Source organism: Papio anubis, chromosome 8 (assembly GCF_008728515.1).
Source record: "Papio anubis isolate 15944 chromosome 8, Panubis1.0, whole genome shotgun sequence".
Classification (NCBI taxonomy): domain Eukaryota; kingdom Metazoa; phylum Chordata; class Mammalia; order Primates; family Cercopithecidae; genus Papio; species Papio anubis.
The window spans coordinates 62,869,037-62,893,989 of record NC_044983.1 but is presented as its reverse complement, the minus strand read 5'-3'; the positions used below and the strand labels follow the sequence as shown (position 1 = coordinate 62,893,989).

Here is a 24,953-nt window from a genome sequence, read left to right as displayed (position 1 = left end):
ACAGTTTTTCACTAATTCAAACAGCTATGGATATAAGATGCAAATAGTGTATGTGTGTAAAAAGAGTGTTTGATTTTAAGAAATGTCCCCCACTAGCAAAATAAAAATGTTAGCAGCAGCTAAAGGATACACAGCAAGTTACAAAGCTGAGAAGAAACACAGTAGTAAGAAGTAACCTTTCCCCATTCACCCTTTTTTCAAAGTAACTATGAAGAAAAGGTATTTTATGAATCGTGTGTTACACTTCCTGTATCAGAGCAGCCAAGTTCTCAAGATCCCAGTAAGAAGAACTTAGTCAAAGAACATAAATGTTACTGAACAATTTCAGAATTGTTAAAAAAAAAAAAAAAGTGATTAAAAACCTGAGCTTTTATTTGCAGCATCTTCTAGGTTCTCAGCATTTGAAGTGGCTAAATTTGGGTCTAGAGATACAACAGCCCTTTTATCTTCATATGTTCTTGCATCTGGGTTATGGTAGGCATCTATATTTTGTCTGTGCATCCTATTCAAATCGGCTGAGAGGAAAAAATAAGCCATTTATTTAAATAAACACATTTCTATAATTGGCATGCAAAACATATTTTCTTAAAATAGGGAGTCAGAAAGAAAAACAATAGGACAAAGTTGGGAATAATTCAATGATATGTTGGTGCTCTGAAAAGAGAAACAAAATTATAAAAACTTTTAAGATTTTCAAAAAATAACCCTTTAAAATAATCTCAATTAGTAGATAAATTAAGGATACATAAATCTTTAACAAAACATAAAAACCATATTACCAGTATCTATGTTACTTCAGAACTTAGAATTTCTTTAACATAGAAAAAATATAGCAATAATTTAAAAAACTCATAGTGAAATTTACCTGTCATCGGTCTCCTAATAACATATAATCATGTGGAGTGGCGTTTTAAAATATATTCACAAATTACTTGGCAATCTTCCCTCAAACGGTAAAGCTAAATTCCATTCCCCTTCAGTGGTGCCCAGAGTTAATAACTCACTTTTTATGACTAGCATGTCGCAGAAACAACAGTATATGACTTCTGAGGCTACCTCATAAAAGAAATTATTTCCACCTTGCTTATCTATGGATCATTCACTCTGAAGAAAGCCAATTGTCATATCACAAGTACACTAAGGGAGCCCTATGGAAAGGCCCATATGACAAGGAACTAAGGCCTCCTGAGCCATGTGAGGGAGCCATATTGAAAATGAATCTTACAGTCCCCATCAAGCCTCAGATGACTACTGCCATGGTCAACACCTTGGACTCCAACATTATGAGGGAGCCTGAGACAGAACCACCTAGCTAAACCACTCACAAATTTCTAACCCTCAGAACCGCAAGATAATAGTTTATTGTGCTAAAACACCAAGTTTTGGATTAATTCATTATGTAGAGCAGATATCTAATATACACAGCAAAAATCTGAGCACCTAGAATTGGGTCAAACAACCAATCTTAAAAACAGAACTGAATGATTACAGAACTCAAAGCTTTAATAAAATAAAAAGTAGCTGTTTTCCATAAAACAAACAAACCAAAACACTGGAACAGTATGGCAGCACTGAAAGTGAACTTAAACCTGGATATAAGAAGTATTTATCAGGAAGCCCGTTATGTTCAAGAACGTATTTTGAACATGAATCACAATTAGAATTCCAGACAGAACATGGCAAGCAATACGTAAATGTTACAAAAGAGAATGGGAGTTCAGAATCAGGAAGGTTCACCTTGTTACAATATTTAGGGCAGCTTGGACTTGGAAAATGTATAGGAGCTTCACAGATGAAGATAAGTAGGGAAGCATAATAGAGAAGTACAACAATGTGAGAAAGCACTCCAGGCAGGTAAAACATGAAGAGTGTTCTGGCAACATTAAAGCAGTCCAGCTAGACTAGAGCATAAAGCACATATAATAGAGCAATGGCAAGAAAGACTGAAAACCGCAGAATGGATACGTATTCTGGAATATCCTAAAACACATGCCAATGGCTCTCAATTTTGTTCTGTAGAAGGTAATGGAGGCAGTTTTGGTTGTTACACAAGTGAGATTAATATATTAGTCTGGCCGGGTGTGGTGGCTCATGCCTATAATCCCAGCACTTTGGGAGGCCAAGGAGGGTGGATCACTTGAGCTCACGAGTTCAAGACCAGCCTAGGCAACATGGTGAAATTCCATTTCTACTGAAAATACAAAAATTAGCTGGGCATGATGGCATGCAACTGTAGTCCCAGCTACTTGGGGGGCTGAGGTGGGAGGATCACTTAAGCCCAGGAGGTGTAGGTTGCAATGAGTCAAAATTACACCACTGCACTCAAGGCTGGATGACACAGTGAGACTCTGTCTCAAAAAAATAAAAATAAAAATGATTGAGGACAAAGAAAAAGATTTAAAGATCAATCTGTAGGGAAGACGTAAAGAGTAACACAGGAGTAAAAGAGATGACATGGAAGAGAATGGATGAAGGTATGAGAAACAGACAAGGTCAGATGACAGTCCTTAGAAGAAAGATAATGCTCACAAACCTAGCAAAGTCTAACTCTAGCTCATAACGCACATCCAATAAATATCAGCTGAAGTTTGGACAGCATCTCAGAGGATACAAAAGACTTGGAGAAAAAAAGGAACTGTCAAGCCGGTTCAAAGAAGATAAAAGCTGAGTAAAAATCATTAAATTGAAATTAGAACATTAGGCTTTTTGTTGACAATGTGGCATGGGGGAGTGGTGGGCAGGGGGTACAAGCTAGATGTTATATTATAGAAAAATAGCTGATAAGACGGTGGTTAAGAAGTGACAGCAACAAGCATGGACTACTTTTTGAATGTGTTTTACATGGTAAAGGAAGCATTTGTTTGTGTTTTAATACAAGTGACCTAAGCATATTCAGAGGTAGAAAGAAGAAATAAATAGAAAAAATGCAAAGAGAAAGGAGTGGGTGAAACCACAGAAAAAGGTGACCGCAAGAAAATTCCCAAGTGCCAAGGACTAGCAAGGCAGATAGACATTCTTGAAATAATCAACAGCTGTGTTGCCAAACTAGCGAGTGCTTAGGGAATGCAATCTGAGTTTGATAGTCACCTACACAAACCATACATTAGGAGATATCCTATATGTGAGAAAACTTCAATAACACATTATAATTTACTGTTGTGATTATATGTGGACTTCTCCAGTGGAATAATATTCAACATATTTATATTAAGAGAAAATTAATTTCATCAAAGTACATAGTTATTAAGATTTAAGACTATTAGAGTTAGCAAGCAAACCAAATCCATATTGCTTTTTATTGGGAAAAATGATTTGGCAACTGGCCACTCCTTTTCTGTCTTTCTGTGAGACGGTAACACAAATGATTTGAAATCAGCTAAAAAATGAAAATTAAAAAAGGCACTTTGGTCAAGAGCATAATTTGTCAACTGCAAAGACAGGACTTCATTTTAAATGTAAATCATCATAACATTCAATATAAAATTAGAAGCACTTATGTGCTCCTCACTGAGTGAATTAGCTCATTATAAAAAAATTAATTTTAATTACCTTTACAAGTTAGCTGCTACTCTTTATACTTTGGTGGAAAATACATACCAAAATATATTTTGTGAAGAGCTGAGATATGTTAAATGTTACTATAAACCCAGGATTATTCAGCAATTCATGGCTGACACAGAAACTCTTTTATAATGACTTAATTCAGAGAGCTAAGCAAAATTTCCAACACTAGCACTACTAACAATACATATTTCAAAATTAACGCAATTTAAAATATATACACTTACCTATAGAGTAAAATTCTAAATGATGGCTCATAAAATAAATCTCACAAACTTAAAAACACTTTAGTCATTAAAAGTATATTCTCTCCAGCTGGGTGCAGAGGCTCATGCCTGTAATCTCAACACTTCAGGAGGCTGAGGTGGGAGGATCATTTGAGGCCAGGAGTTTGAGACCAGCTGGGCCACACAGTGAGACCCTGTCTCTAAAGAAACTTTTGTAATTAGCTGGGCATGGTGGCATGTGCCTGGAATCCTTGCTACTGGGGGCGCTGAAGTGGGAAGATCTCTTGAGCCAGGGAGGTTTAGACTGCAGTGAGGCATGATCGTGCCACTGCATTATAGCCTGGGCGACAGAGAGAGACCTTGTCTCAAAACAAACAAACAAACAAACAAACACACAAAAAACCAGAAACGTATTATATTCTGTTACTGAAACGGAATATAAACTAGAACTGAATAAAAGCAAGCTCTCTGGAAAATCCCCTGATACTTGGAAACTTTTTAAGTCCACTTTCAAATAACTAATGGGGGTCAAAGAAAAGTCACAAAGAAAATCACAAAACTGAATGAAAATTAAAACATAACACACCAAAATTTGTGACATACAGCTAAAACAGTACTCAGAGGGAAATGTGTAGCATACTTCAATGCACAGAAAATAAGTAAGGTCTCAAATCATAATCTAAGCATCAACATTAAAAAATTAGAAAAGGGGGCCGGGCATGGTGGCTCACGCCTGTAATCCCAGCACTTTGGGAAGCGGAGGCGGGCAGATGACAAGGTCAGGAGTTCGAGACCAGCCTGGCCAGTACGGTGAAACCCCGTCTCTACTAACAATACAAAAATTAGCCAGGTGTGGTGCATGCACCTGCAGTCCCAGCTACTTGGGAGGCTGAGGCAGGAGAATCACTTGAATCCGGGAGGCGGAAGTTGCAGAGAGTCAAAATTGCGCCACTGCGCTCCAGCTTGGGCGACACAGTGAGACTCTGTCTCAAAAAAAAAAAAAGAAAAAAAAAAAGAAATTAGAAAAGGGAGAAAAGTCAGCACAAAGCAAACTAAAGGAAGCAAATAGTAAAGATAAGAGCAAAATCACTGAAACAAGAAAAAAAGCGGAGAAAAAAATCAATGAAAAATTATAGCTGATTCTACGAAAAGATCCATAAAGCTGATAAACATTCAGGCAGCCAGATTGAGAATATACAAATTACAAATATCAGGAATGAATGAGGAGCCATCACCAGAGATCCTACAAACACCAGAATAAAAAAGAAATATTATGAACAACATTATGACAATAAATAAAAAAAATGAGTAATTTCCTTGAATGATTCAAATGACCAAAGCTCACATAAGAAATAAACTGAATATCTCTTTATCTATTAAATAAAGTGAATTCACAGTTTAAAACTTTCCCAAAAAGAAAACTCCCCACCCAGATGGCTTCACTGGTGAATGCTTTTTTTTTTTTTTTTTTTTGAGATGGAGTCCTGCTCTGTCACGCAGTGGCGCAATCTTGGCTCACTGCAGTCTCCACCTCCTGGGTTCAAATGAGTCTCCTGCCTCAGCCTGCCGAGTAGCTGGGACTATAGGACCACACCACCACACACAGCTAATTTTTGTATTTTTAGTAGAGATAGGGTTTCACCGTGTTGGCCAGGATGGTCTTGATCTCTTGACCCTGTGATCCACCCGCCTCAGCCTCCCAAAGTGCTGGGATTACAGGTGTGAGCCAACACACCCAGCCTTCACTGGTGAATTCTAAACACAGACATTTCCCAGCTAGGCAAAGTGGCTCACACCTATGTATTCCCAGCACTTTGGGAGGCCAAGGTGGGAGGATCACTTGAGCTCAGGAGTTCAAGACCAGCCTAGGCAACATAAACGTAGTGAGACCCTGTTTCTACAAAAAATAAAAAAAATTAGCCAGGTATGGTGGCACATGCCTGTAGTCCCAGCTACTCAGGAAGTTAAGGTGGCAGAATTGCTTTAGCCCAGGAGGTCGAGGCTATAGTGAGCCGTGATTATGTCACTGTACTCCAGCTTCTGCGACAGAGCAAGACTCTGTCTCAAAAAACAAACAAACAAACAAACAAATAAAGCAAAAGAAAAAACTTTTCCCAATTCATGTTATCAGGCCAGAATTACCCTGATACCAAAACCAGACAACATTATAAAGCAATAAAAACCAGAATATCTTATGAGCCTAGATGCAAACATCTCTGACAAAATACTAGCAAATCAAATTCTGTAAGATGTATAAAAGACAATAATACAGCTTGGTTTTTCCCAGGAATGCAAGATCCGTTGAACATTCAAAAATCAATCAATGTAATTTACCATACATCAGAAGGGTAAAGAAACCACATTATGATATCAATAGATGCAGAAAAGCACCTGACAAAATTCAACATACACTCACAATGAAACCTCTAAGCAAACAAGGAATAGAAAATCCTCAATGGGATAAAAGAAAAATTGACCAAAAGCCGACAGCTAAACTTAATGGTGAAAGATAGCTTTTCATCTGAAATCAGAGACAAGACAAGGATGTCTGCGCTCATGATTTCTAAACACTATACTGGAGTTCTTAAACAGTGCAAAAGGCAATTAAAATAAATAAAAGGCATCACATGGGAAAGAAATAAGTAAAACTAACTCTACTGACAGATGCTATGATTGCCTACATTAAAAATCAAAGAATCTACAAAAAACTACTAAAACTAACAAGTGAGTTTAGCAACCACACAGACTACAGACAACAGCAAGCACACAGACTACAGTCTGTGTATTTGTAAATATACAAAATTTACCTGTATTTCTATAGACCATCAACAAACAAACGAATTAAAAATTTTTTAATGTAACATTTTAAAATAGCTTCAAACCACATGAAATATTTAGGGAAACAACAACATACCCCAAGATCTGCCACCAAAAACTACAAAATATTGCTGAGAGAAATTAACTAGAAGCAATAAATGGATATACACTGCCCACTCAAGGATCAAGAGGCTCAATGCTATTAAGATGCTGGCTGTCCCAATATTATCTACACAGTCAACGGAATCCCAATGAAAATGCCACCATGCTTGACATGACAAAGTAATAATAATAGTAATAATTACTTACTATAACTTATTATTTACTTACTATAACTTATTACTAATTACTTATATTACTAATTACTTACTAATAACTTATAACTTATTATAATAATAATAATAATATTACTATATTACTATAGTGATAGTAAAATATGCAAAGAAGTTGAGTTGTCAAAAGATCTTGAAAAGGCTGCGCACCGTGGCTCATACCTGTAATCCCAGCACTTTGGGAGGACTAGGCTGGCAGATCACGAGGTCAGGAGATTGAGACCATCCTGGCTAACATGGTGAAACCCCGTCTCTACTAAAAATACAAAAAATTAGCCGGGAATGGTGGCGGGCTCCTGTAGTCCCAGCTACTTAGGAGGCGGAGGCAGGAGAATGGTGTGAACCCCGGAGGTAGAGCTAGCAGTGAGCCGAGATCGCGCCACTGTACTCCAGCCTGGACAACAGGGGGAGACTCCATCTCAAAAAAAAATTCTTGAAAAAAAGAACAAAGCTGGAGGACTCACACTTTTCAATTTCAAAACTTACTACAAAGCTATAGTAATCAAGAGACTCTGATATGGGCAAAAGGATAGACATACACAGCAATGGAACAGAGAGAGAAAGAGACACAGAGATTGAGAAAGAGGAACCTCACGGATTGGAGGAGACTAAAGAGACATGAACTAAATGCATTATAGGATCCTGGACTACAGCCTAAAATAGAATAAGGACATTAGGGGGAAAAAAAAAAAACAGGTAAAATTCGAACAAGGTATGTAACTTAATTATCGGCACTGTATCTAGGTTAATTTCTAGTTTTGATCATTGTGCCATGATTATCTAAGATGTTAACGTCACAGGAAACAAGGTGAAGGATATTCTCTACACCATCTTTGCAACTCTTTTAGGTCTTAATTTCACAATAGAAAATGTTTTTTTTAAATGAGGCATCACTGCACTTTCAATAAAATAACTAAAAGCTTAAAGATGCATAATTTCAAGTTCTGATGAAAATTCAGAGCAACTAGAAACCTCATACTTTTCTGACAGGAATGCAAAATGACACAACAAAATTGGAGAATGTTCTGGCAGTTTCTTATAAAGTTAAACACTTACTATTCAACCCAGCAATTCTACTCCTAGGCACTTACCCAAAATAAAAATTTATGTTCACACAAAGATCTGTAAGTGAATGTTTCTAACAGCTTTATTTATAATAGCCTTGAACTGTAAACAGCCCACATATCCATCAACTGCTAAATGGATAAACAACTGTGGTACCACCAGACAATGCAATACTATTCAGTAATAAAAAAATATAAGCTACTGACATATGCAACAACACTATGCTAAAATACAAATGTCAGAAAAAAGGCAATATTTTCATGCCAGAAAGGAGATCACAGATTGGCATAGGTGGACGAGTAAGTAAAAGTAAAAGAACTGACTAACTAATCATCCTTTTAATCAATTGGAACTATGAGATACCATCTTTCAAAGTGGTTTTTATCTTTTAATTTATTTTTATTGACATTTTTCTTTTGGTGTATATGTTTTAACATTTGACATGGACAGTTTCATGTAAAGTTTCAAATAAAAACCTGAATAAAGAACTTTAATGAATAAAGAACTGAGAAAGACAACAGAATAAAGTACTGTACAAATAATTAAATTGAGAAGTATTTACTTTAAAAGGGGTGACACTATCTTACAGTTGCATGAATAATACATTTTTATATTTCATTAATAACTACTATGCCTTAGATATTCTTAGAGAGGTAAGATAAGGGTTAAGATTCAATTTTATTAATTTCTTTGGAATAAAAGATAAAAAAAAGAACAACAGGAGTAATTAGAAAAGTCAGCAGCAGAATTTAAGTTAGCCAAGATAATGAACAGATGTTATATGGTCTTAGTCATCACTAGGCTCTATGCTACATATTTCAAATGTAACTTTCCCGCCTTCTCTAAAATACAGTAGCTACACTGGGTGCAGTTGCTCATGTCTGTAATCTTAGCACTTTGGGAAGCCAAGGTGGGTGGATCACCTCAGGTCAGGAGTTCAAGACCACCAACATGGTGAAACCCCGTCTTTACTAAATACACAAAATTAGGTGGGCATGGTGGCACATGCCTGTAATCCCAGCTATTCAGGAGGCTGAGGCAGGAGAACTGCTTGAACCCAGGAGGCGGAGGTTGCAGTGAATTGAGATTGCACCATTGCACTCCAGCCTGGGTAAAAGAGCGAAACTCCATCTCAAAAAATAAAAATAAAAATAAAATGTAGCATCCACATACAAAATAAACTGATACTCTTTTTAAGTGATGAGTTTACTTGCTTTGAAAATATCATTGAGTTATACTGTATTTGATAAAATAGTATGCCTTTTCTATTTCATGGCATGAAGATGGCATTAAATAAGCCAACTAAATATTAATATTAAAAATTGAAATCTAAGAAACATTTTCTCTGTGCTCATTAGGTCAAGCAATTCTAAAATAATGTTTTATAACTCAATAACCCAAATTTATCCTACTTACTTCCACCAATTAAAGGCATACAGAACACCACAATTGTATTGTTTGAACTAGAAATAATCTTAGAGGTAGATTTTAGAAAACTGCTCTATCCCAACGTTTTCCAATGTTTCACTCAGTTAAGCACACTTTTCATGGTAACTAGTATATTTCTATCAATTTATAATTTAAATTTACTATAGCAAAGATTGCCCATATGGCTATTAATCCCATGTCCTTCTCCTGAGCATAAAGTTAAACTTCCCAGCCTCCCAAACAGTTAGGTTAGACCCCATAACTAGGTCTGAACAATGGAATGAAGGCAAAAGTGATCTTCCTCCACATCCAGGCCAGGACCCAACAAAATCCTCAATTTGTCCCTGGACAAGAAGAAAAGGACTCTAAAATGAAGGAATGAAACAATGGATCCCTGAGTCACTTCTTGGAGGAGAACCACCCAAACAGCATCAGAGTGGGACAAAAATGGATGCCTAACAAGAGAGGCCCTTAAGCTTCTAAGAATTTGGGTTTATTACAGCACTTTCCATTAAATGCCTGGACTAATACCTTCACTTTAATACCCGTAGTTTAAAAGAAAATATTATAGCACTATTCATAAATGGAAAACTTGTGTTTTTCTAATATATTTTCAAGTAAACACTTAACTATTAAAATAAGAAATGTTAGCTAGGCATCATCTAAAATCATTTCATCAATAAAGAAAGTAGTAAGAATTCCACTCTTTCAAAACTGTGAGAAAATTATTCATGAGATGAAGATAGGAAAGGAACAAATCCTTCGGGAAGAAAAAAAGACCTATTAAAATTAAAGTAGGCCGGGCACAGTGGCTCACACCTGTAATCCCAGCACTTTGGGAGGCTGAGGTGGGTGGAATACCTGAGGTCAGGAGTTTGAGACCAGCCTGACCAACATGGTGAAATCCCATCTCTAATAAAAACACAAAAATTAGCCGGGCATGATGGTGCATGCCTATAAATCCCAGTTACGTGGGAGGTTGAAGCAGAAGAATTGCTTCAACCTGGGAGGCAGAGGTTGCAGTGAGCCAAGATGGTGCCATTGCATTCCAGCCTGGGTGACAGAGTGAAACTCTGTCTCAAAAAAATTAATTAAATTAAAGTAAATTAAAGTGGGCCTCAAATATATCTTTTAAAAAAAACAATATTTAACAAAGAAGCAAAGGCATAATACGTAAGAATTCTAACTCAACATCCAATCTTTCGATTCTATCACTCATCTATTCCTATAATATATAATACCTAAAGAACATGAAATGTGTATCTCTTTGATCTACTTTTATTCTGCTTAACTAAACCTTAAACAGAGACCATCCTAATATATACAACAGCCCTTTGTAACTGCGGGTTCCACATCTGTGGATTCAATCGACCACAATTCAAAAACATTAAAAAACAAAAAAATGGAGGCTTGCATCTGTGCTGAACATGTAAAAAGTCTTTTTTTCTTGTCATTATTCTCTAATTAATACAAGATCACAACTATTTACATAGCATTTTCACTGTATTAGGTATTATAAGTAATCTGGAGATGATTTAAAGTATATAGGAGGACATGTGTAGGTTATGTGCAAACGCTTTACCAATTTTATATCAGGAACTTGAGCATCTGTGGATTTGGGTATTCACAGGAGATCCTGGAACCAATGTTTCACAGGTACCAACAGACAACTGTATATAACAAGTTGTATAAAGCCACTCTTTCGAAGTATTTGTTGTGTGATTACTAGATCAAACATTTTTGAGAGTACATAATTGAAAGATAAATCAACAAATTATGAAACCTGCTAGAAAGTTTCTATGATCATGTCTTTTTTTTTTCCCAAAGGAATTCTTGCGATGAGCAGGTATATTGCATACATAAATTAAACACAAAATCCCCTCCCAAAACTGTTTTAGATCCTTTATTTCTAAGACATCTTACTAGTTTTTAACTTGTAATATGGGTTTTATCATTTTTTATGAGGAAACAAAATATTCTATGAACCAGTTTCAGTAACAGCTTATCAACTAACATGAGCTTTTCTCTGCAGCTGGGTTATCAACATCAGAGGATGAAATATTTACAATAAAAACAAATGAATAGTATTCTGAGAAGAAATGCGTTCTAGCCTCTGTTATTATATTTATTCTCAAAATACCTCATATGCATTAAGTTACATATGTACCTTGCTATAGAGGCTATGATTCCTACTTTTTTCTACTCCCCAGTCTTTTAAAAAGTTAAAAATAATTTAGCTTATTTTAAAAACAAGTCAGCGGAAATAACATACTTATCAGATTTCCTTTTGTATCCCTGAGAGGAGCACCACCTCCACCTTTTCCCCAGGGATTGTATGTTCTCATTTCAGCTTCTAATTTAGCTTCATATTCTTCTTTTTCTTCACGTTCTTTCTTCCTTCTTTCTTCTCTTTCCCGAATCTTGACAACATAAAATATATTTAAAATAAATGCTGACAAGTATTCCAATACAAGTTAGTAATACCAGATGTTACTTTTTGTTAGAAAACGAAAAAAAAAAATTTTTTTTTTCAGTATACTCCCCTACAAAGATTAAAATCACAAATACGTAATACTCAATGTAAAAATACTTTAGGCCAGGTGTGGTGGCCTAAGATCACGTAAGGTCAAGAGTTCAAGACCAGCCCGGCCAACATGGCAAAACCCCGTCTCTACTAAAAATACAAAAATTAGCCGAGTGTGGTTGCGCACATCTGTAATCCCAGTTACTTGCATGGTTGAGGAACAAGAATTGCTTGAACCCAGGAGGTGGAGTTTGTAGTGAGCCATTATGCCCCTGTACTTCAGCTTGGGCAACATTATGCAAGACGCTGTCTCTAAATAATTAAATAACATTAAAAATAAAAATAATTCAATGGCTAGAATACATAGCCCCTGTTCCTCTATATACACCAAATGACTTTCCAGCCACTAAGGCTATTTCAGACTCAACTAACTCCTCCTTCCCTCCCCCAGTGTCTACCTGAGCCATTCCCTCTCTAACCTTGACAGTTCCATGGGACCATCAGATCTCCCTATGTTCCTTTATCCTTTCAAGGGGAATGCCCAGCCACAAAGTCTACCCTCAACCTTACCAGACCTACTTTCCCTAGGCAAACTCTATTCTCAAAATTCTGAGGTTGGAGGATCAACGCTCTCTGGGGAATGCTTGGCAACGTTAAATACAGGCATACCTCATTTTATTGTGCTGCACTTTATTGTGCTTTGCAGATGTTGAATTTTTTTTCTTTTTTTTTTTTTTTTGAGACGGAGTCTCGCTCTGTCGCCCAGGCTGGAGTGCAGTGGCACGATCTCGGCTCACTGCGAGCTCTGCTTCCCGGGTTCACGTCACTGTCCTGCCCCAGCCTCCGGAGTAGCTGGGACTACAGGAACCCCCAACCATGCCCAGCTATTTTTTGTATTTTTAGTAGAGACAGGGTTTCACCGTGTTAGCCAGGATGGTCTCGACCTCCTGACCTCGTGATCCACCCACCTCAGCCTCCCAAAGTGCTGGGATTACAGGCGTGAGCCACCACGTCCAGCTACAGACATTGCATATTTTACAAATTGAAGGTTTATGGCAACCCTGAACTGAGGAGGTCTATCAGTAACATTTTTCTAACAGCATGGGATAATTTCATGTCTCTGTGTCACATTTTGGTAATTCTCACAATATTTCAAACTTTTAAAATTATTATTGTATCTGTTATGGTGATCTGTAATTGGTGATCTTTAGTGTTACTATTGTAATTGTTTTGGGGCGCCATGAATCACACACACAAAAGATGGCAAATTTAATGGATAAATGTCATATGATTCTGACTATTCTACCAATCAGCCATTCCCCTGTCTCTTTCCCTCTCCTTGGGTCTCTCTTTTCCCTGACAGAATACTGAAGTTAGGCCAATTAATAACCCTACGATGGCATGTAAGTGTTTGAGTGAATGAAAGAGTCACACCTCTCACTTTAAATCAAAAGTGAGAAATGACTAAGCTTAGTGGGAAAGGCTTGTCAAATGCATAGATAGGCTGAAAGCTAGGCCTCCTATGCTAAATAAACACTTTGCCCAGTTGTAAATGCACAGGAAGAATTCTTGAAGAAAATTAAAAGTGCTACTCCAGTAAACACATGAATGATAAGAAAGTGAAACAGCCTTATTGCTGTTATAGAGAAAGTTTTAGTGGTCTAAATAGAAGATCAAACCAGCCCAGAATTTCCTTAAGCCAAAGCCTAAACGAGAGCAAGGCCCTAACTTTTTTCAATTCTATGAAGGCTGAGAGAAGTGAGGAAGCAGAAGAAAACTTGCAAGTTAGCAGAGGTTGCTTCATGAAGTTGAGGGAAAGCTGCCATCTCTATAACATAAAAGTACAACATGGGCCGGGCTCACACTTGTAATCCCAAAACTTTGGGAGGCCGAGGTGGGCGGATCACCTGAGATCAGGAGTTCGAGACCACCCTGACCAATATAGCGAAACTGCACCTCTACTAAAAATACAGAAAAAAAAGAAAAAAAAAAAATTAGCTGGGCGTGATTGTGGGTGCCTGCAGTCCCAGCTACTCAGGAGGCTGAGGAGGAGGTTGCAGTGAGCCAAGATCGTGCCACTGTACTCCACCCTAGGCTGGGCGACAGAGTGTGACTTTGTCTCAAAACAAAAATAAAAATAAAAAAGTACAACATGAGGCAGCAAGTGCTAATGGAGAAGCTGCAGCAAGTTACCCAGAAAGTCTAGCTCAGATAACTGATGAAGGTGGTCCCACTAAACAACAGATATTCAATGGAGACAAAACAGCCTTGTATTAAAAGAAGACTTTCATAGCTAGTAAAGAGAAGTCAATGTCTGGTTTCAAGCTTCAAAGGACAGGCTGACTCTCTCATTAGAAGCTAATGCAGCTGGTGACTTTAAGTTGAAGCCAATGCTAATATACCATTCTGAAAACCTTAGGGCCCTTAAGAATGATGCTAAATCAGCCAGGCATGGTGGCTCACGCCTGTAATCCCAGCACTCTGGGAGGCCAAGGCAGGTGGATAATGAGGTCAGGAGATGGAGACCATCCTGGCTAACACGGTGAAACCCTGTCTCTACTAAAAACACACACACACACACACAAAAAAAAATTATCCGGGTGTGGTGGCGGACGCCTATAGTCCCAGCTACTCGGGAGGCTGAGGCAGAAGAATGGCATGAACCTGGGAGGCAGAGCTTGCAGTGAGCTGAGATCGCACCACTGCACTCCAGCCTGGGCAACAGTGTGAGATTCCATCTCAAAAAAAAAAAAAAAAAAGGATGATACTAAATCTACTCTGCCTATGCTCTAGAAAGGAAACAACAAAGCCTGGATTGCTGCACAACTGTTTCAAGAATGGTTTACTGAGTATTTTAAGTCCACTGTTGAGACTTACTACTAAAAAAAAAAGAGAGTTTCCTTTCAAAATATTACTGCTCATTGACAATGCATCTGGTCAATGAAGAGCTACATATACAAGATGATTAACGTTGTTGTCATGCTTGCTAATACAATATCCATTCTGTAGCCCATTAACTCATGGAGTAATTTTGACACTGAATTCTTACTGTTCAGGAAATATGTTTCATAAAGCTATAGTTGCCACAAACAGTAATTCCTCTGATGGATCTGGGAAATCTAAACTGAAAGCCCTCTGGAGAGAATTTACCATTCCAGATGCCATCAAGAACATTTGTGAGTCATGGAAGGAAGTCAAAATATCAACAGTATCAGAAGTTCGAAAGAAGTTGACTCTAACCCTCATGGATGACTTTGAGGGATTCAAGACTTCAGTGGTAGAAGTAACTGCAGATGTGGAAGAAATAGTAAGAGAACTGGAATTAGAAGTGAGGCATGGAAGACTTGAGAGAATTGCTGCAATCTCAAGATGAAATTTCAATGGATGAGGAGTTGCTTCTTACGAATAAGCAAAGAAAGTGGTTTCTTGAGATGGAGTCTCCTCTTGGTGAATATGTTGTGAATATTGTTGAGATGACAACAAAGATTTAGAACATTACATAAACTAAGTTGATAAAGCATCAGCAGGGTTTTGAGAGGACTCCAAACTTTGAAAGAAGGTCTACTGCGGATAAAATGGTATCAAATAGCATCGTATCCTACAGAAATCTTTTATGAATGGAGTCAACTGATGCAGCAAATTTCACTGTTGTCTCATTTTAAGAAATTGCCAGGCCGGGCGCAGTGGCTCAAGCCTGTAATCCCAGCACTTTGGGAGGCCGAGATGGGCGGATCACGAGGTCAGGAGATCAAGACCATCCTGGCTAACCCGGTGAAACCCCGTCTCTACTAAAAAATACAAAAAACTAGCCGGGCGAGGTGGCAGGCGCCTGTAGTCCCAGCTACTCGGGAGGCTGAGGCAGGAGAATGGCGTGAACCCGGGAGGCGGAGCTTGCAGTGAGCGGAGATCTGGCCACTGCACTCCAGCCTGGGTGACTGAGCGAGACTCTGTCTCCAGAAAAAAAAAAAAAAAAAAAAGAAATTGCCACAGCCATCCAATCTTCAGCAACTGCCACCCTGATCGGTCAGCAGCCATCAATATTGAGGCAAGACTCTCCACCAGCAAAAGGATTATGACTTGCTAAATTTTTTTTAGCAATACGGTATTTTTAAATTAAGTTTACGTACCTTAAGACATGTTGCACCTTAACAGACTACAGTATAGTGTAAAGATTAACTCTACGTGCACTGGGAAACCAAAAATTCATGTGAATCATTTCATTGTGATATTTGCTTTATTGGGTGGTCTGTAACCAAACCTGCAATATTTCTGTAAAGCTGTATTCAGTAAAAAAACAAACGCATTCTTATCATCACTAAGTATAAGCACAGGGTTGTTCTGTAGAGACATACGGATAGACAATAAACAAGTGTCTACATTTTGGAAAGTCACTTTTAAACTCATAACTATATGCACAGTAAATTTAAGCAACCTTTTGCTCCAGCACAGCCAAAGAAGTCATCACACACATCAAATAGACCTCTATCGTCGAAAAATCTAGTTTTGTCAGTGGTGTTTTTAACATGCTCATTCAAAAACAGATTCTGAATTTAAAATTTAGTCTTTTATTTGTAGAATCCTAACATACAAAAAATGTTGGTAATTCTGTAATTTTAAAAATCTTTCAAGAAAGTTGCCCATGTAAAAATTGAACAAAAGTACTTTTAAAAGAAATCCAAGTGGAATTCTATAGAAAAGTAACTAAGTTAGAGTCCCAGGGCCCTCTCAGAGGGTAAGGGAATTCCCACAAAGAACCCCACACATTTGATAGTTACTCTTAAATTCTCTGCAAATATTACAAACTACAAAATAATCCATTATCCTCCTCTGTAAACATGAACTACTTCCTGTTTTCTCTATTTTGGTTTATAGCCTCATTATTCTCCTAGGAATCATCCTCAAACCCTCTGTTATTTCTCCCTCCCTATATCTAAGTCCTGTCAATGAAACCTGAGAATTCTCTCTTAGATGTCTTCCCCAACATCCCCATCTGGTTCAGGGCCTCATCACCTCCTTATTGGACTATCTACTAAATAATTTCCCTGCCACATCTCTTCCCAATTGTCCAAATCACAACCAATTATCTTCATAAAAGATAAATCTGCTCAAAGCAACCAATCCTTTCATACTTTTCTTGGCTTAAAATTTCCTTCCTTCAGCTGCCCATAACCAGATGAAACTGAAAACCCCTTATTAGCTAGTCCTTCACAATCTACTAGAACAATCTAACCCTCCAGCCCCTTCTTCCACACCAATTCCATTCTCTGTATACACCAGCAACTTCTAATGTATTCATTGCACAACATGCAGCTCAAATATCAGCCACTGCGTGAAGTTCTCCCAACTGCCCCAGGCAATTATTTTTCCTATCCTATGCTTCCAAGAGCATTTTACTGTATCCACTTCAAAACTCAGCATTTTGAATTATAATTAACTGGTTTTTTCCCCTCCCCTGCCACACTCTGAGCTCTAAGGGACCACACCATGCATACACTTAAGATGTTCAACAGTAAATGAGTAAATGAATCAATACCTGCTGCTGCAAAGCCTCTTGGTAAGACTGAAGTGACTGTTTGGAAGGTTTCGGTTTATCTTCAAAAATCAATCCTGAATTTATCACTTGATCACTTGTAATCTTCAGTTCATTCTGTCCGACCGTATTCCTACATCAAATACACAATAAATAATTTAAATCCATCGATGTCAAAGCAAGAAGAAAACACAACAGTTTTTTGAAATAGCATGGCATATAAATACATTTAAAAATACAGAAGGATATTTCTCTATAGGCCAAAGAGGAATCCTTAAGTAAGTGGCCCCTTCCTTAGCTCCTTTCTGCCTTTGTTTTGACAATCCTTGCAACTTTCAAATTTACTGCATCTATTTCTTAACCTAGGTAATAGTTACACAGGAGTGAAAAAGGTTTGTGGTAATTCATTGAACAGTACACATGTGACTTAGGCAGTTTCCTGAACATACAGAAATAATAACACAGCCAAAGTCCCTCAAGTAACATAATAACTAACTATTTATTTTTAAATGATTTACTAATAAAATTACTTCTTAGCTATTTCAAGAATAAAACAATGTAATTACAGGAAAAAGTCTGACTATCTCAAATAAAATTAAAATTTTTGAAAAACTCACAAGGAAACATAAAAGAAAAAATTTTAAACATATTCTTGTTATATAAATCACAAGCAATAAAGTGCTGTTTTTTTGGTTTTTTTTGAGACAGGGTCCTACTTCGTCACCCAAGCTGTAGTGCAGTGGCGCCACCATAGCTCACTGCAGCCTTGATCTCCTGGAATCAAGCGATCCTTCAACCTCAGCCTTTCAAGTGGCTAAGGGTATAGGTGCACGTCACCACACCCGGCTCACTTTTTTTAGAAACGAAGTCTTCCTACATTGCCCAGGCTGGTCTTGAACTCCTAAGCTCAAGTGATCTTCCTGCCTTAGCCTCCCAAAGTGCTTGGGATTACAGGCGTGAGTCACTGCACCCAGCCAACATAACACATGTTTAAGTACAGGAATATACTGATTTTGAAGGCAGTAAAACATTTTAGAAATCTACATTATAAAAGATAAATTCAAATATTGATTTTATAATTTTTTGTTTTGTTTTGTTTTGAGATGGAGTTTCACTCTTGTCGCCCAGGCTAGAGAGCGATGGTGCCATCTCCGTTCACTGCAACATCCGCCTCCCGGGTTCAAGCAATTCTCCTGCCTCAGCCTCCCGAGTAGCTGGTACCACAAGTGCCCGCCACCACACCCGGCTAATTTTCGTATTTTTAGTAGAGACGGGGTTTCACCATGTTGGCCAGGCTGGTCTTGAACTCCTGGCCTCAAGTGATCCACCCGCCTCAGCCTCCCAAAGTGCTGGGATTATAAGCATTAGCCACCGCGCCCAGCCTGATTTTAAAACTTTAAAAAAGCTTTCTCTTCTCCAAAAGTATCACTGCTTTAAAAAATCAGTTCCATTGTGTATTTACCTTTTCTAACTTACTTACAATCTTTTATTAAGATAAACAAGTATGTTTGTGTATACTATCACATTGGATTATGAGTGGGTAAAAGGGAAGATGAGGTAAACTAGATCAAATAGTTCCTAACTGACTTTATTTTTTCAGAGCAAGGGGGCTCTTTTTGTGTAAATGAATAAACAAGGTTGAGAGGGTCTATGTGAGTAAACTCATTCTCTCAAAATATACTGTTTATAAATTATATGGTGGATTGGTTCTCTCAATATCTATTTCACTCATGATCCCTCCTGTCTATATCGCCCACATACTCACAGACCCAAATTCTTAACCTTTATCTATCAACTCCTCCCTGACTCCCCCAAAAAGGGGGTTTAAGGATTTATGTAGTCAGATCAGGATGAAAGGAAGGAAATGATTAGGGTATTAAGTACAGTCATCCCTTGGTATCTCTGAGGGATTGTTTCCAGGACTCTCTGCCTATACCAAAATCAGAGTATACTCAAGTCCCAAAGTGAGCCCTATGGAACTCCCACATAAGAAAAGTAGGCCCTCCACATACATGGATTTCACATCTCACTTTATTTATTGTACTTTCTATTGCAGTTGGTTGAAAAAAATCTACATGTAGGTGGACTCATACAGTTTAAACCTGTGTTATTGAGGGTCAACTGTGTACAATTAAATGATTTTTAGTAAATTTATAAAGTTGTGCAACCATCACCATAATCCAGTTTTAGAACATTTTTATAACCCAAAAATATCCTTCATACCCATATGCAATCAACTCCTACTCAACCCCCAACCCCAGGTAATTAATTAAGTAGCCTACTTTCTGTCTCTATAGATTTGCACTTCCTGGACATTTTATATAAATGGGACCACTATAGTATACATGTATAGATTTATTTATCATAACATTTATAAGGTTCATCCGTATTATATCAGTAGTTCATTACTTTTTGTTGCTGAATAGTACTTGATTGCATGAATATAACACATTCTGTTTATCCATTCACTCACTGATGGACACTTGAATTGTTTCCACTTTTTGACTATTATCAATAACGCAGCTATAAACATTCACATCCAAGTCTTTGCATCTACATGTATTTTTATTTCTTTTGATTACATGACTAGGAATGGAATCGCAGTGTCATATTCTTTTTAAGGAACTTCCATTTCCTGCAACTGCTTTTGACATATTGATTTTGTAATCAGTAATTCTGTGAAAACTTTCATATTAATTCCAATATTAACCATATATTCTTTTGCAAATAACAGCAGTTTTCTCTCTTCCTTTCTAATCCTTGTACCTATCTTCCTTCCTTTCTTTCTCTTATTTTTAGCCTTGCTGAAATTATTAAGCCCTGTGAAAGGAAGCAATGATAGAATCTCAAAAGGAATGTTTTAAATCTATCACCATTAAATAAAATACATGATGTAAGTTTCTCATGTTTATAGGCTCCCCTCTAACCTACTTTATTACATTTTTAATCACTAATGAAATTATTTTAATGGTTTTTCTTTGCCTATTGGGATATCATACAGCCTTCTTCTTTATTCTGTTAACATGGTAGATTACAGTAGTTGATTTTATCTAACACCAATTAGCTCCTAGTATTCAGACACTGTCCTAAACACTTTACATATTTTAACCATTCGATCATCAGAAAAACCCTATGAGGTGATACCATTATTACCCCAATTAACAGACAACGAATAGGAGTAAGAAATATACCTCAAGCTAATGCATGGTAAAAGTAGGATTCAAACCAAGGCAATCAGGCTCCGAAGTCTAGGCTCTTAACTGATATACTCTACTACATTTAATCATCCTATATTCGAGAGTAATTCCAATTCAAGATCAATAATCCTTTCTCTATACTTTGAGGTTCAGTTTTAGGATTCTTGTGTCTGTGCTAATGAGTGTAACTAGCTTGTAATTTTCCATTTCATACTGGTCTTATTAGGTTTAAGTATCAAGATTATGAAAGTCTCATAATAGTAACTGGAGAGTATTCCTTCATTCCACACTCTGTATTAGTCTGTATAAGACTGAATCCGGCCAAGAAGCTTTTTTTTTTTTTTTTTTGAGATGGCATCTCGCTCTAGTCACCCAGGCTGGAGTGCAGAGGCGTGATCTTGGCTCACTGAAACCTCCGCCTTTCAGGTTCAAGTGATTCTCCTGTCTCAGCCTCCCAGTAGCTGGAACTACAGGCATGTGCCACCACACCCAGTTAATCTGAGATGGGGTTTCACCATGCTGACCAGGCTGGTTTTGAACTCCTGACCTCGGGTGATCCACCCACCCTGGTGTCCCAAAGTGCTGGGATTACAAACATGAGCCACTGCACCCGGCCAACAAATTCTTAACTTATTCCATCACCAAAGTTGAAAAAGATCAGACAGTTAATAAAACAAACAATTTCCCAATTCTATTTTGGTTCTTCTTTTTTGAATTTTTGCTCTATTACTGTAGTAAGTTGTACCTTTTGTTCCTATACTTTTAGTGGCTACACTAGAAATACAATAACACACCCATCTTTATGAAAGACTAAAGCTAATCAAAATCTTTACCATCCTCTCAAATGATACAAAAAATAAAGTGTGCTAAATTAATGAAGTCAATGGAAAGAAGACAGATTGTGTGTACATCAAAATAGCTCACAGAGTCACAGGTTCCTTCCACCTCTCATGCTAAAATGCTTGGAAACAAATAGAGATATTTGAAAGTCATTGGTTTGTAAGATAATTCAGCTGGTCACTCAGTTATCTAACTTTTATAACAAGTTTGCACTTTTTAATGTGGCCTTCAGAAAAATTTAACAGAAAAGAACTTATAAACAACTATACTGAGGATGGGAATTAGGATTAACTATAAATGGGCATGAGGGATCTTATTGGAAGGATGAAAATGTTATAAAACTGATTTATAGAAAGCACTTCTAGAATGGCAGAATAAGAAATTTAAGAAAACCTGCTACTCCATTAAAGCAATGAGAACACGAGTCAAAATTGTCAAAACCAACTTTTTAATAATTCTGGTGCCATGTACTGAATTGTGTTCTTATATCAAAGCCCTGCGTACTATTCTGATGGTATTTGGAGCTGGGGACTATGAGAGGTAATTAGGTTTAGATGAGATTAGGAAGGTACAGTCCTCGTGACGAGATTAAGTGTACTTAAGAAAAACTGGGGAGGGGTGAAATGGAGTGGGGGAAAGACCAGAGACTTTGCTCTCTCTACTACGTGAGGATACAATGACAAAGTCAGGAAAAGGGCCCTCATCAGGAACCAAATCTGCTAACACCTTTATCCTGGACTTCTATGTCTCCAAAACCAAGAAAAAATGTCTGTTGTTTAAGCCACCCAGTCTATGATATTTTGTTATAGCAGCCTGAGCTAAGTAATTTGGAAATTCATGGAAGGCTTGGAACAATCCAAGGAGAGTTTTTGTTTTTATGTTAAGGTTGGTTTTCAGTAAGAAAAACAAACTTTGTGGCATTTGAACTTGCCCTTTACTTTTCAATTTCTCCTTAGCTCTATCATAAACTTAAAATCTAATTGCTGCCCAAAGACAGTTGCTGTGAAAACCAGTAATCTAGTATCCACTGGATAGGTATAGAATAGGTCTGGAATTCCCCAAAAATCCAATCTCTAGAAAAATCTCACTTTTGACCTGTCTGGCAGCTCCCAGGAAAAGCCCCATTCACAGGGTCTATCTTTATTTTTACCAGACTCAGAGCTCTCTATCCTGGGGTTTTGTATAAAACAATCAGCAGTAATTACTTAACATCATAGCTATCTAAAACAGTGATACCAGCCAGAGCAAGCAAAAAGCTGACCAATAAAATTAAAAGAAAAATCTGGGAAATAACATGCCCATGAGGCCTTGAAAAACTCCAACACATTCCTGAGAATTTAGAAACCCACATGCATGTGCAATTATACGGATGCCCGAGGAAGCTCTGAGAACACCTCTCATTTCTGGCTGGCATTGAGGCCCTGTGCAAGTGGGATGTGAAAGCTAAAAGCATGTCCCAGCACACACACACAGAACCAGTTGGCATAGGCTGGGAGGTTTATTGGGTCAAAGCTTTTAAAGAAATCTCAGTCTAATCATGAACTATTAAGCTATCCTAACAGAGACTTCAGTGGTCACATATGACAAAGAATACACACTTTACAAAGGGTACTTAGAAAACAGCAACAACAACAAACCACAAGGATGAGAATCTAATTTCCACAGTTGCCACACTATGTTTCCTAAATGTTCAGTTTTCACAAAAAAAATTATGACACTTGCAAAGAAATAGAGAATTATAAGCCATACATACAGTGAAAAAATAAGTCAACAGAAAATTTCAGAGGAATACCATGCCTTGTATTTAATCAACAAAGATTTTTATTCAGTTATTAGAAATATGTTGAAAGAACTAAAAAAATTGTCTAAAGAAATAAAGTGGCTGGGCACAGTGGCTCACGCCTGTAATCCCAGCACTTTGAGAGGCCGAGGCGGGCAGATCACCTGAGGTCAGGAGTTGGAGACCAGCCTGACCAACATAGCAAAACCCTGTCTCTAGTAAAAATACAAAATTAGCCAGGCCTGGTGGCACATACCTGTAATCCCAGCTACTCGGGAGGCTGAGGCAGGACAATCACTTGAACCTGGGAGGCAGAGGTTGCAGTGAGCCGAGATTGCACCACTGCACTCCAGCCTCGGCAACAAGAGTGAAACTCTGTCTCAAAAAAAGAATTAAATTGCGAAAACAATGTTTACCAAATAAAATTAACAACAAAGAGACAGAAATTACTTGTAAAAGAACCAAATAAAAATGATAGAGCTGAAAAATATAACTGTAAAGAAAAGGGAGCCAAGAGCACATCTGAGCAGGAAGAAGAAACAATCAGTGAACCTGAAGACAGGTCAATTGAGACTACCCAGTCTAGAACAGAAAGAAAAAGACTGAAGAAAAATGAACAAAGCTTCGGATATTCTGTGACACACCATCATGTGTACCAATGGGGGTCTCAGGAAGAGAAGACACAGAGAAAGGGACACAAAGAATGTTGGAAAAAATAATGGGCAAAAATATCCCAAATTTGATGAAAAATATTATCTACAGATCCAATAAGCTCATCAAACTCCAAGTAAGAAAAACTCAAAGGGATCCACACCTATACAGTCAAACAGTTAAAAGATAAAGACAAAGAGAAATCCTGAAAGCAAGAGAATAACCATTCATCATATACAAGGAATCCTCGGTAAGATTAACAGCTTATCAGAAACCATAAAGGCTAGGGGATGCCATATTGTGTTAAAAGATAAAGAATGCCAACCAATACAATTCCATACTATCAAAATTATCCTTCAAAAATGAAAGCTAAATTAAGACATTATTAAATACAATTCAGAGAAGTCATCACTAAGAGACCTGTTCTATAAGAAATGCTGAAGGGAGTCCTTCAGCTTGAAATGAAAGAACACTTGACAGCAATTGAAGTAAGCACAAACAAATAAAGAACACCAGTAAAGATAATTACATGGGCAAATATAAAAGATATTACAAATGTAAAGACGTTTGTAACTTTATTCTTCTCTATTTGATTTAAAAGATAACTACGGATGGGCACAATGGCTCACATCTATAATCCTAGCACTTTGGGAGACCAAGTGGTTTGAGGCCAGGAGTTCATGACCAGCCTGGGATACAAAGAGAGATGCCTGTCTCTACAAAAAACTTAAAAAATAAAAAATTAGCTAGGCGTAGTGGGAGTAGTAGCTACTTGGGAGCCTAAGGTGGGAGGATCCCTTGAATCCAGGAGTTTGACGCTGCAGTGAGCTATGATTATGCCACTGCACTCCAGCCTGGGTGACACAGCAAGATCCTATCTCCAAAACAAAACAAAAAAAATTTTTTTTTTTTTTTAATCAGCTGGGCATTGGTGGTATACACCTGTAGTCCCAGCTATTGAGGAGGCTAAGGTGGGAAGATTGTTTGAGTTCAGGAGTTCA

General features: G+C 37.5%; 1 protein-coding gene across 22 annotated transcripts in view; it reads right to left on the bottom strand.

Moving 5' to 3' along the window:
- Nucleotides 1-24,953, bottom strand: part of CSPP1 (centrosome and spindle pole associated protein 1) — a 137,540-nt gene that overhangs the window by 50,197 nt on the left and 62,390 nt on the right. For 18 of the 22 annotated variants that reach the window (XR_004185841.1, XR_004185843.1, XR_004185842.1 and 15 more), the window contains 3 exons: nt 17,488-17,617; nt 11,703-11,850; nt 363-515 (listed from right to left, as the gene is read on the bottom strand). Coding sequence is in view for 18 of the 22 variants with exons in the window: in XM_031669606.1 (XP_031525466.1) it covers nt 363-515; nt 11,703-11,850; nt 17,488-17,617 (431 nt within the window). In the remaining 4 variants the exon portion in view is untranslated. The remainder of the gene's footprint in view (nt 1-362; nt 516-11,702; nt 11,851-17,487; nt 17,618-24,953) is intronic. The other 4 variants (XM_031669613.1, XM_031669610.1, XM_031669608.1 and 1 more) reach the window with 1 other exon arrangement.